Consider the following 12,565-nt stretch of genomic DNA (forward strand, 5'->3'; position numbering starts at 1 on the left):
TCCCTTCCCCTCGCGAGGCGCAAATGGACCGGTCCGCTTGGCTATAAAAGCGCGGTGCGGCACATGCTCGCCTTCCATAGAGGGGGGAGCGGTTTGGGAAAGGAGCCGGCTAGTATATATATATATATATATGTGTGTGGTGGGGGGAATGAAATTACTCCGCTTACTTTTCTAGGGTCGGGGTGAACGAGGAGCAGGAAAAAAAGCACCTTCGTGGTTGTAAAATAAGAAGGAACGGGAGAAAGCGCTCCGCTTTCTTTTCCGCCTCGTTTTTCGGGGGAGCTAAGCGCTGTAAGAAGCAGGGAGGAGGAGGAGGAGGAGGAGAATGCTGGACTGGTTTTCCCCTTCCACCGGCAGGGACGGAAGTCGCAGCTGAAGCCGGCCAAACACTGCCTGTATAAATCCCAAGGCTCGGGTTTCTAACCCCCCCAACCCGGCTTCAGATCGATCTGCGATCAGAGGTTTCTTCCCCGATTGGAGAGTTCAACCAGTTGGAGCTACAGGAAAGGGACGGTTGCTGTGCGTGCCTTGTCTCTTAAAAAAAAAAAAAGCCCCTTTCCCCCTTTCCACTCCCAGCTGTACATATTATTATTATTATTGTTATTTTGGAAAAGCTGGTCAAACTCACATCCCGGTCCCCGGCTGCCCTCTTGTACCCAGTGCTCCGCTGGGAAGGGATGGTTTGTCCTGCTCATTTTGTCCCCGCAACGCCCGTGTCTTCATCCTGAGCAAGTAGTAGCACGAGCATGGCAAACGAAACATGCCTCTTCATAAAAGACATAAAGCCCGGACTGAAAAATGTAAATGTCGTCTTTATTGTACTGGAGATAGGTAAGTGGAGGGTCCCTTGGAACCGTCGCGTCCATTGTTTCCCCTCCCTCAATTCTCTCCTCCCCGCTCCCGGGCCTTCTCTTTCCTTCTCCCTCTTTCCAACTAAGAAGCTCTCTTGTGTGGGTGTGTGTTTGAGTTTGGGACACGTGGTCGCTTTTCAGGGAAAAGGTTGGAAGTCCCACTGGTGGTGTGCTCCACCCTTCCAAAAAAAAAAAAAAAGAGGCCTATTTTTAAAAAGATCCACATTTTTAGGGATCTTGTTTCTATTTTTTTATTTTAGTATTTTTCTGCAATCGATTCCAAAGCTTTTAACTCTATAGTTAACTTCCTAATCATATTTACAGGAGAATAAATTATGGTGGCAGCTTGTATTTTACTTTATTGGGTCATTCTTTCCACGTCTTATCTTATTTGCATTCTTATTCTCTCTCTCTCTCTCTCTCTCTCTCTCTTTCTCTTTTGCTGTTTCCTGGTAGGGCGTGTTACCAAAACCAAAGATGGACATGAGGTCAGGGCGTGCAAAGTAGCTGACAAGACAGGAAGCATCACCATCTCTGTGTGGGATGAGCTTGGCAGCCTCATCCAGCCAGGTGATATTATTCGGTTGACCAAAGGGTACGTAATGCAAAAATAAGGATGATGCCAGGCTGAGCTCAGCTTGGCTTGTTTGCTCTAGAAGCAGCTTGTGTGCCTCTTGGAAGGCAGTGTTCCTGAACATGGATTAGGTAAAACTGGCACTGAAGCAGCTGTGACTACCATCTATTTTGGAAAAAAGAGGGCAGTGGGAACAGGAATTCTTCTCCTGCAAGGCTGCCGTTAAAGTGGGAACAGCAAACTGGTTACACTTTCTCTAAACTGGGTTTGCTTCAATCATATACTGCACGTAGGAAGAACTGTTGGGCTGGCTCATCCCTTTGCCTCATTTAGCCCACAAATGCCTGTTGATTGACAATATTTCTTCAAGGTTGTTCCCATTCCCCTAATACTCGATCCCTTTTAACAGGAGGAGAGGCCCCAGATTGGCAACCCTAACCCACCCACCCACACCCCTCCCCCACCACCACATTGTCTCTTGGAAAAGCACCTGTCCCCTCAGTCTTTGCTTCCCGTGAACTAGCTCAAGAGATCAGCTCCTCTGAGGGTAAACGGTAGGTACAGGAAGGGTAACCTCATTCCACTGGTCTGCCCTCTCTCTCTGTCAACACAAGAGTGAGGGCTTTGTATATGATTGGAACTGGCCCAGATACAAACAAAAGTGTTGTCTCTGGCTTGCTGTAGGGCAGTGAGGCCTTTCTTAACCACATGTTAGCCTTGACTGACCTCTTAAAGCAGCCTTCCCCAACCTTATGACTTCCAGTTTTCCAACCAACATGGCCTCTGATCCAGTTGGCCGCAGGTGGCGATACTTTGAGGGAATGGGTTGGGAAGGGTGGCTTAAGGAAACGGGAGACCTGCCCAGCATTCCTGATTGTCTCTGTGCCCGTTTTGTAGGAGTGGGTTGACTTAAGGGGTTTTCTATAATGAAGAAGCAAAGCTATTCTCTTCCCCCTTCTGTCCTTCCTCTTCAAGAGCCAAGCTGAACATTGCAGTAGTAGAACTTGGGAAATGCTCAAGACTTGTGAAATAGAGATATCCAGATAGCAGAATTTACCTGGCTTTTGTCTGATCTGGGGGGAAAAAAACACCCAACCACGGTCAGATGAGATAACTATTTGGATGGGAGGCTGCTAGGAAAATTTTGAGCCAGAAACCAAGGAAGCATATTTAGATTTATTTATCTTATGGGAAGAAAGCAGTGGAAACAACTTCGGTATTGTTGCCAAGGAAACAACATGCCATGTCCTAAAATCAGCAAGAGTCAAGCTTGATCTAAGGAAGACTTCACTTCATTAAAAAAGACTCTTAATTATGAGCAGGAGGACAGATCAGAACCACTCTCTGAGTTCATATCTTCTCTGTAGATAGAGTAGTTTAGGTGGAAGATAATTTTTGACTTCCTCATAACAAGGGAGAAAACTGGTGTTTTTCTGCAGAGTGGGAGATAGGTGCTCGGATTCATAAGTAAAGGTAAAGGTTCCCCCGCACGTGCGTGCTAGTCGTTTCCGACTCTAGGGGCCGGTGCTCATCTCCGTTTCAAAGCCGAAGAGCCAGCGCTTGTCCGAGGACATCTCCGTGGTCATGTGGCCAGCATGACTAGACGCCAAAGGCGCACGGAACACTGTTACCTTCCCACCGTCGTGGTCCCTATTTTTCTACTTGCATTTTTACTTGCTTTCGAACTGCTAGGTTGGCGGAAGCTGGGACGAGTAACAGGCGCTCACTCTGCTACGCGTCACTCGGGATTCGACCCGCCAAACTCCCGACATTCCGATCGACAAGCTCAGCGTCCTAAGCCACTGAGCCACCGCTCGGCTTCATAGCCTATTGCTAATAGCAATAGCACTTACTTCTATGCCACTTCACAGTGCTTTACAGCCCTCTCTAAGCGGTTTACAGAGTCAGCCTATTGCCCCCAACTGGCTCCTCAGTTTACCGACCTCAGAAGGATGGAAGGCTGAGTCAACCTTGAGCCGGTGAGACTCGAACTGCTGGCAGCCGGCAGTCAGCAGAAGTAGCCTGCAGGGCTGCCTTCTAACCACTGCAGCTGCTCTCAACACCTTGTCTTAACTTCCTGAGCTTCTAAAAAAAGACCACGGTAATAAATTTTATTGGCGTGGCTTCCCAATAAAGACCAATCCCTGAAGCAGCCTTTGGACAAGGCCACCTGCTTGATTGTACTTCTGTGACCCACCCATGTTAATTGTGGATCTCACTGCTGTTTTTAAATTTACACCTTGTTTTTCAGTATCTGAGCTGGCCCAAAGTAGGGTTTCTTATGGAGTTGAAAATTCAAGGCTTCCTGTGTGTGTGTGTGTGTGTGTATGTATAAATAAATAAAATAAAGGACAATTCTTTGGAGTCTTTACACGAACTGTAAATGTCTCTGAATGCTTAGATATACTGGTAGTATGCTCCTTTGAAATAAGATATCGTAATGGATTGAGATCTGGTGTAATGTGATTTGTAACACATCTTTCCTGTTGCAGCTGGCTATATCTGCCTCTTCTGTTAGAGAGCCTCCATCAAGTATTACTGAGAAAACTGGCTTATTTTAAAATGGAGAGAGAGACAATTAATAGTTAGCAAGAAAGCATCTTAATTTATTATAGATATCCTGCATTTTTTCTTTTTTGTGTCAAATTCAGTCTGAAGATAGCTAACAGGTTTCAGGGATGGCCTTGCTGAATTATTTGCCAGTTAGTATTGAGAACAAGGACTTAAGCTACTTCATCACATTCCAGTTAGCTTGACTTTCAGTTACTTTTTATAATTAATTGCTTGAACTTGTCTTTGTTTTTTTATGTTGGAAATTAAAAAAATACACAACAATGTATATCCTGGTCAAATTGCATCAGCTATAAATTTCCTGAGAAGAATTTATGGACACAATAGGGTGGCGGCTCTTGTGCAATACCTGCAATGATGACATGTTTTGAGTAGAAGAAATGGTTTTAAAAAGTAGAAAATCAGTGATGTGGCAGTGATAAATACAACTCTGGTTGCCGGTAACACCACTGTTCTTCAAAAGCCTTTGGTCAGTTTTGCAGTTATTCTTGTGTAATTGGAGGGAAGGAAGTGGTTTTAAGGAATTGCTGATTGGTATTGTATTGGCACCCTCCGGATCATTTTTTTTTACTTGAATCCAATTCAGCATGCAGCTCTGTTATTGAGACTTGACCCTGTGGCTGCTCATTCAGTTAGAACGGTCTAGTACAGGGGTAGGCAACCTCGGCTCTTTTATGACTCATGGACTTCAACTCCCAGGATTCCTGAGCCAGCTATTCTGGGAGTTGAAGTCCATGAGTCATAAAAGAGCCGAGGTTGCCTATCCCTGGTCTAGCACATGTTTCCTGATATGTTTTCTCATTTCATATTAGACTACAGTTATCCACTAATAAGACTCATTCAGTAAGTAGTTTGTACTTAAAACTGGGGTGATTTGTCTTCGGACCTTTTTGTCTGTCAAGTTCATGATTTCCTGCTCAGGACATAAAACTATTCTTTCCAGTATAACTGGCCTTACAATCTGCAGCTGTGATGAAATGGAATAACCCTACATCCATTTCCACATTTAGCATACCTTGAACAGAGGTTTGGATGCAAATGTGATATATCCTGAATGAGGTTGGAACATATTCTTTGCCTTAAGTGTAAAACAGAGTCCTGGCTGCTTACTTGGGAACAATAATGCAAGACTTGCTTCTATATCATTGTGCAACTAGATTTTCCCCTTAGGCTAATTTGTAAGCCCTTCATATGGCAACTTGGCACAATACCATATTAGAGTTGCTTTCTATTTGCATTTTAGCAGAAGTAATACGTGACTCACACAAAGAGATGGATAACTTCTTTAAAGATTGATAACGCAACACTATCTGCAAAAGTTTTAGAAGCAATATTAACTTTTTTAGAAGCGGTTCGTATCTTTGTCCCCTTTTTATCAGCCTCAGTGTAACCTTGGTAAAGAGTTATTTTGTTGAATTATGAATCTCAAGGGCCAAACGGAGGCATAAAGTATAAATAGGAACCTCACTTAATGCAAATGTCAGTTGTTTAATTCTTTAACTTGATAAAATAAAGTTATCCAATTGGTTCTTAATTGCAACCAAAGTATAGAAGTCAGCAATTAATATAAGGCAAATCCAGGTTTAACATTTCAGTGCATCAAGTGTATTTTTTATTCTCTCCAGTTTTAAAGAGTGTGACGATAAATGTGATGGCCTTTGATGAGTGATGGCTTATGTTTTACTCTGATAAAACTTGCACCGTCAGTCCATTCTTTTCTAGTGTCTAATAGTTCAATCATAATAGAGCTGGAAGGGACCTTGAAGGTCATCTAGCCCAACCCCCTGCTCAGGAAGGAAACCCTATACCATTTCAGACAGGTGGCTGTCCAGTCTCCTCTTAAAAACCTCCAGTGATGGAGCACCCAGAACGTCTGGTGGCAAGCTGTTCCACTGGTTAATTGTCCTCACTGTTAGGAAGTTTTTCCCTAATTCCAGGTTGCTTCTCTCCTGGATTCCATCCATTCCATAATGCTGCTTGTGTTTCCTTGCTTAGGTATGCCTCTCTGTGGAAAGGATGCCTTACACTTTATACCGGAAGGGGAGGTGACCTGCAAAAAATTGGGGAGTGAGTATCTCATTTTGCACATAATCTGTTCATTGTTTGAAACCTGATAGGTAAGGCAAAGTCTGGGCTTTAAGGGGAAAAGTGTCTCTGCTGTTTACTCCTCCTTTGTGGTGTTGATCCAACTTTTATTTGATTTTATTCTGCCTGAAAGTGGGGTGGGGGAATATAGAGCTTAGAAACGTCAACTTCAGTACTAAGAAATGACATCTTGATCAGTCTTTCCCATCCAGCATAATTTCTGTCTTTTGAGTATAGTTGTAAGCAGGTAAGTTTAGCCTTTTGTTGGGTTAAGACATTGTCGCTTTCAAGGACTTGGAGCATGAAAATCTGAAGTCCTCTATTTATCCACAGGCCAGGTACGGTAGAGGCAGCCGCAATGCGAGCTTCCACATCCTACTCTGGTATTGAGCTCCAGTCTGTCCTGGAGGAGTCAGCCTCTCTAGGGGTGTAAAGGTAAATTTCCCCCTCTATGTAGCAGAATCTTTTAGGTTCCAATTAAGGTCTCTGAGATCTACTGGGTCCTGAGTCAGACTGTTGGCTTGTCTAGCATTTATCAACTTTGAGTAGGCTGTTCATTGAGACCTGTAATAAACCTTTAGAAGCAAAGATTTGGACCAGTTCAGATTTTTTTTTAGTTCAGGGGCTGGTTCATCTTGACATGAATGACGATGGGAGCATTAGATGATCATCAAAGGTTTAGCCCTGTTTTGAAGATCTACTGAAAATGTATGTTTCTCCTTGCGTTGTGTCAGATACAGTGGAAGAATTCTTGGCTTTTAGCTCTGTTTTCTGTGAATTGGGCTTGCTGTGTATATTCAATAAATGAGGATTAATGTGCTAGTGACCCCACTCAGACTTTTGAATAATTGGTCCATAATTCATCTTCCAGTCATTCTGTGATAATCATGCATTGTGAACCAGGCTAGAACAGATAGGAATATTTAGAGCATAGTTCTAACAGTTGGAATGTTAAGTGGCCTCTGTGTGATTATACTCATAGCCTAATTTATGCAATGTGACCTCTGATTATTCAGAGTCCATTACCTTCCACTATTTCTGCTTCCATTTTTTTTAAATTAAAGCAAAGCATCCAAAGGGTCTCTGAAACTTGTAGGATGTGGTCATAAAGGGGAAAAAATGAACATGAATAGTTTTGCTAGAAAATAAGTGTTGCAAATGGAAATGGCATAGGGTGGGTATATTTTAGCAAAAGCAGGGCCGATGATCTGGATTTAGAGAAGATTAGTGCACATTTCTGAAATAGGTGGCTATCTGATTTTAGTTTGGGGAGGCTAAGTGACGTCAAGAGATTGAAATGCATTTGTTTCGGATTTGCTAGTGTGAAAGATCATTCTGCTGAGCAAGACGTCACTTAACCGATTCTATCCCACGGGGGACTCAGACCCGAAATACAGTTGTTTGGAAGAAGAGGTTTTTAAAAGACCAGTTTTAATATGCAGAATTTTGGGTGCACTTAATGTATTTGGAATGTTAACTGATCTCAAACACTTCTCTTTGAACTTGTTGTACACTAGCCTTACTGTGTCTTCTCTGTAGGGCTCAGATCCAGGCATGTTTTCATACAAGTGAGGCATTCACAATTCAGTGGGTCTCACTCTCGGGGAAACGTACAAAGGGTTGTAGCCCTGGTTGTGTTATCCTTCCACAGAAATGATTAGAATGTTAACTACAGGCATCTAATCTACAGCAGAAGAAATGGTGAGCTTAGAATTGCAAACTTGGAAGCCACTTTTATGGGCTTTAGTTTTATCAGGGCCTAAAGCATCAAGTCTGAGTACTTACTGTATTTCTCATTGGCAGTCTTGTGGCCCGTTCTTGGCTGCCTCAAGGTGTTTTTTTTGTTTTGTTGGAAAATGGATAGAGGTTGCAGAAATAGTTGCGGCAAGAAACTTCATTCTCTCATGAGTGTGTTTTTCTGTAACAGGTTCTGCATGGTGTACTCAGAAGTGCCCAACTTTAGTGAACCCAGTTCAGATCATCCTGGGCAGTCGAGTAAAGCGGTAGGTTTGTCACACGTGCGGCTCCATTCTGGGGTCTGCTATCAGCAGTTTTAAGCTAGGTTTGTTCTTGGGTCTATTTAATGTGACCTTCGCGGCAGTGTATTTTGCATCTTTATGGGAACAACAGGCTTTTAAATAAGTGGGGGGGATAACTTTTTCAAGGAAAAATGGTTTGTTTTCATGATGTTTTTTTTCCCCTTTGCATTTTCCCCCCCAAGGCACAGGGTGAGCAGGCTAATAATTCCATCCTGTCAGCTAATTCGGGTAATTGTACTTTTGGGCTAACTGGTAAGTAAGCGTACGGAAGTAGGAGAAAGCATTGAATGGCTATGTGGAAAGATGCATTCATTTAAATTGTGGTTGATTGTAAAAAGTAAAGATAAGAAACTATAGTTAACTTTGGCTTGCTCCTAGATTAACTATAAAGCCAAATTTTATACAGAATTTAAACAGCAAGTATACTTTATCTTAGCAGCCCCGGGGTCATTTTTAATGACCCCCCAAATCATTGACTGAAATGGGCAGCTAATAGAAATTGAATAAACAAATAAAGAACCCCAAAACTTTGCTAAACAAATCTCAGGAAGGAGTACTCATGGCTTGTTTAGTCAGATGTTGGTACTACCGTATTTTTCCATCTATAAGACGCACACTTGTATAAGACATTCTGGCATGTGAGTTTCTCCACACCGATCAGCTGTTCGATGGAGCGCCAAACAGCTGAGCCGGCAAATCCGGAAGTTCAGCTGGCCGACGATCTGGCCCCCTCCTGTTAGTGGCAAGCCCACAGGAGGCACCAGGAGGCATGGCAACCCACATAGGCATGCCCTGGGCTGCAGAGGTTACCATTATTTTTCCGTGTATAAGACGCTGCACTTTTTGAACGGTGTTTGCAGGAAAAAATAGCGTCTTATACATGGAAAAATACGGTGTGTCAGACCTCCCACTCTACACTTTCATTTAAGAAATAAATTATGGACAGGCATCTGTTATCTTCAGTATAGCCCCACATACATCAACCATTTTATCAGGTGGTAACGTACTGGGGAAAACATATAGAGAACTGATTTTGAAGAACTACAGGTTCCTGATGCAAAAGACCTATCTAACCCAAATCCAGAGTACAATAAAAAAAAAATTGTTACACAATCTCCTTCTGTGTAGCCAAATGTTCCTGGTAAGTTAAAACCTAATGAAGATTTTGCACCATATATATTTCAATTTGTCTAGATCAGTGTTTCTCAATTTTAACAACTTTTTAAGATGTGTGAAATTCAACTCCCAGAATTCCCCAGCCCATCATCTTCAAGCCCCCACATCTTAAAACGTTGGCGAGGTTAGAAAAGGCTGACTTAGATGGTGATTGTTATGTTAACTTCTTTCGCTAGCTTTGGTGCCTGTTTATAGATGAGCAGGAATTATACGCATCATACAGAACTCTCCCAAGATCCTGCTACGTCACTAAGACTGTCAACTGCTTGTTTTTCTGGGGCATTGATTACCATTGCATGCCAAGCTCTCTCTCGGGACTTTGTGGTCTCCACTGGTGATTTCACCAGCTCTTGGCGACTTAATGCTAAATGCTCCCTAGTTAAGAACAGGCTCTTTTGAGTATCTTCATTGCTAAAGAAGTGAGGCCTGAGAAAATAGAAAGTCTGATGGCAGATTTTTTTAAAAATTGTTTCCTTCTTTTTTTTTTTTTTAGGAAATGGTTTGCCAACTGGACCGGAGCTGAGTGGATTGTCAACTGCTTACAATCATGCCCCCACCTATGCAGGTTCTGGGAGGTCTGGCAGACGGGGTCCCACTCCTCTCACACCTGTGCACTCTAATAACGCTCGTCCCTTACAAAGCACAATTAGTAATGGGAGGGACCCACGCAGAGCCTCCAAAAGATGACCAAACCAAAACTCCACGCTGTCCACATAGCCTCGTTAGCCTACTTGAACACTTGCTGCACTTTTATTTATGGTTTACTGTGAAAACGTTTCTTCTTTCTGATTCTCAGCCTTTGGTTGCTGGGGGGTTGCTGGGGGAAAGGGACTTTCTCATTTCTCTGGGCCCCCCCAGCCACACACACCCCCGATTCAAAGTTCAGTGAAGCTGCTTGACCATGCATCATCACCCCAGAAAGAAAATGTGTGAAAATATAGAAGCTTATTTGAAAATTAAGATTTCCTTGTTAAATAATAGTTGCCGTTTTCCAAAAGGTGGCCCGGTTTTGGCTGGATGAGTATTTTTTTCATTTTGATTTAGCTTGTATGATGCAGCCTTAAGATGTTTGCTTGTTTCCTTTCAGCTCCTGGGACTGACATGCATCCCGGTTGGTATGGGAGCTTGTAAAAATTGGGGTGGGGTGGGGGTGGGGGTGGGTAGGAAGAAATTCCATCTAACAAGCCAATTCTCAATTAAACATTTCTAACAATAAGTGCAGATGAACTGTCCAAGCTGGTTGACTTGTTATTTGGTTGGGGTTGATCTCACAGCAAGAGTCAGATGTGTCTTATCAAAAAATGTGCGCTGATAAGAATCCAACTTACATAAAATAGAAATCCCAGATATTTACCAGATAATCCTGCCTTTCAAAAGTGCCACAATGATTTAAATTCCTCAAACATACACCTCTGTTTTTTTTTTAATCACCCTTTTTGGCGATTGAAGCTTTTTCGTACTCAAAAGAAGGGTATTTTGTCCTTTAGAGCTTTTCTTGGTGTCCAAATTCCCAGCTGGTGTGGAATCTCCTGGAAAAACCAGTTGATTCTGCAGATTGCTGCTTTATGAGCCCCGCTGATTTCAAGTGGTAAGCAGTGGTTTCAAGATGGTTTATGTGCAAGTAAGAGAAGAAAGACTTCCTGAACACAACCAAAGAGTGTCCTAGACATGAAAAATTTTCCATTTGCACTACTGGAGCATGAGAATATTGAATCTCAATCTTGCAAATTATGCAGGACTGTTGTCAAGGGGCAAATAATTAAAGCAGTTATGGTGCTAAGGCTCCACCCTTTTTATAGGTGAATTGTGATGGATGCAGCATATATGAAAGGCAGAAGGCTAGTGTCGCAGTGGTGTGATGCTGCTTTTATCTTTTCCACAAAAGGGGGACACCACTGAAATCATGAGCCTCCTTAAGCAGCATAAATCTCCCCAGGTGGCCGAAGTGGAAAGCTACAAAAAACAACAAAGTGGATGTGATCAATGATAACATTCCTTTTGTGAGAACCCTCAGTTCTTAAGTGCCTGTTACACCAATGCTTTTGCAGTTCTTGGTGGTGGTGGGATTTATTTTTTTTATTTTTATTTTTGGAAAAAGAATCTTGATTCTGACCAATTCAAGTTTTCAGGTTGCTGAGTTTGAGAAAGCAGAATAACGCTGGCATTAATCCTAACCTTCATAGTTCAAAAAAAATCTGCTTTGTAATTATTTCTAGTAGCTATAAAACTGTCCAGTCTTCCTCAAGATTATGATTTGGAATATACTGAAATGCTATAAGATGACTGGATTTCCCACCCACCCCCTTTACCTTTTGAATGAAGGCTTCATAATTAGATTTGCACTAATTGTATTTTAAGGAAAAAAATAAACCTTGTTTTTTGTAACTTGTTTTTTTTTTAAAAAAAAAACCCTTAGTTTCAAGCAGTGACTCCTGCTTATCCAGATTTACATGGACATAAATAAAATTTCTAAATCTAGAGGATGAAGGTATATACTAATCTTTATAACAAATTTTGGAAGAGTTTTTAAAACAATTCCTACCGTCCTTTTTCTAAAATGGTATATATCCTGTTAAATAACAGTAGATGCTTATTGAAAGCTTTAGTAGTATATGAACTAATTGGAAGGAAACATGAAAGATCTATTTGAAACACCCGAGCACACGGGTAATACTATTTTATGTAATTTTGGATCTTGCATCTTGAAATGGGGGGGAATGCCTCTGATACTATGCAGTGTCTTAAGAATCTGGTATGTTTCCTGAATAAAATTAGTACCTGCAGATTTTCAATCTCCACACCTCATACAGTCATGTCTTAATATTTTGATAAGGGAAGACATTGTGGAAAACAGTTCTTCCAATAGCTGCAAAACAGAAGAAATTGGATAGGCTTGCTGTTCGTAGTTGGAAAGTAGCTTCCTGATCTTATGCAATGATGGCATTCTCCCTTTAAAAACCAAACTTTGACCACTAGTGTTGGTCCCTGTGAGGTAAAAAGCTGATCCTGACTATTTCTGCTTGCTTCTCAGATCTTATAGTGCATTTGGCTGATAGCTATTTTTAAGTATTGATTTGCATAACTTAACTGATTTAACCAAGATTGGCTGATAAAACACATATTAAAGCAAATTGAACACATGGCTTAGGCAGTTTATGAGCTCTATACGATGGCTAACCTAGCTGCATTCCAGTATGGTGAGAAATTAGAGAATCAAGCATAATCTATTGGTTTCCACTTAAAGTGCTCTTAATTCTAAAGTAATCCTA

The 12,565-nt window shown here is 41.9% G+C and overlaps 1 protein-coding gene across 1 annotated transcript; it reads left to right on the forward strand.

The window, feature by feature from the left end:
- The first annotated feature begins 208 nt into the window (after nucleotides 1-208).
- NABP1 (nucleic acid binding protein 1) lies at nucleotides 209-11,770 on the forward strand. The gene is made up of 6 exons (XM_083348939.1): nucleotides 209-831; nucleotides 1,308-1,446; nucleotides 5,992-6,063; nucleotides 8,009-8,084; nucleotides 8,303-8,372; nucleotides 9,790-11,770. The coding sequence occupies exons 1-6, from the start codon at nucleotides 747-749 to the stop codon at nucleotides 9,981-9,983; spliced, it is 636 nt and encodes a 211-aa protein (XP_083205065.1). The 5' UTR covers nucleotides 209-746; the 3' UTR covers nucleotides 9,984-11,770.
- The last annotated feature ends 795 nt before the right edge of the window (nucleotides 11,771-12,565 follow it).

Source organism: Vipera ursinii, assembly GCF_947247035.1.
Source record: "Vipera ursinii genome assembly, chromosome: 1".
Lineage (NCBI taxonomy): Eukaryota > Metazoa > Chordata > Lepidosauria > Squamata > Viperidae > Vipera > Vipera ursinii.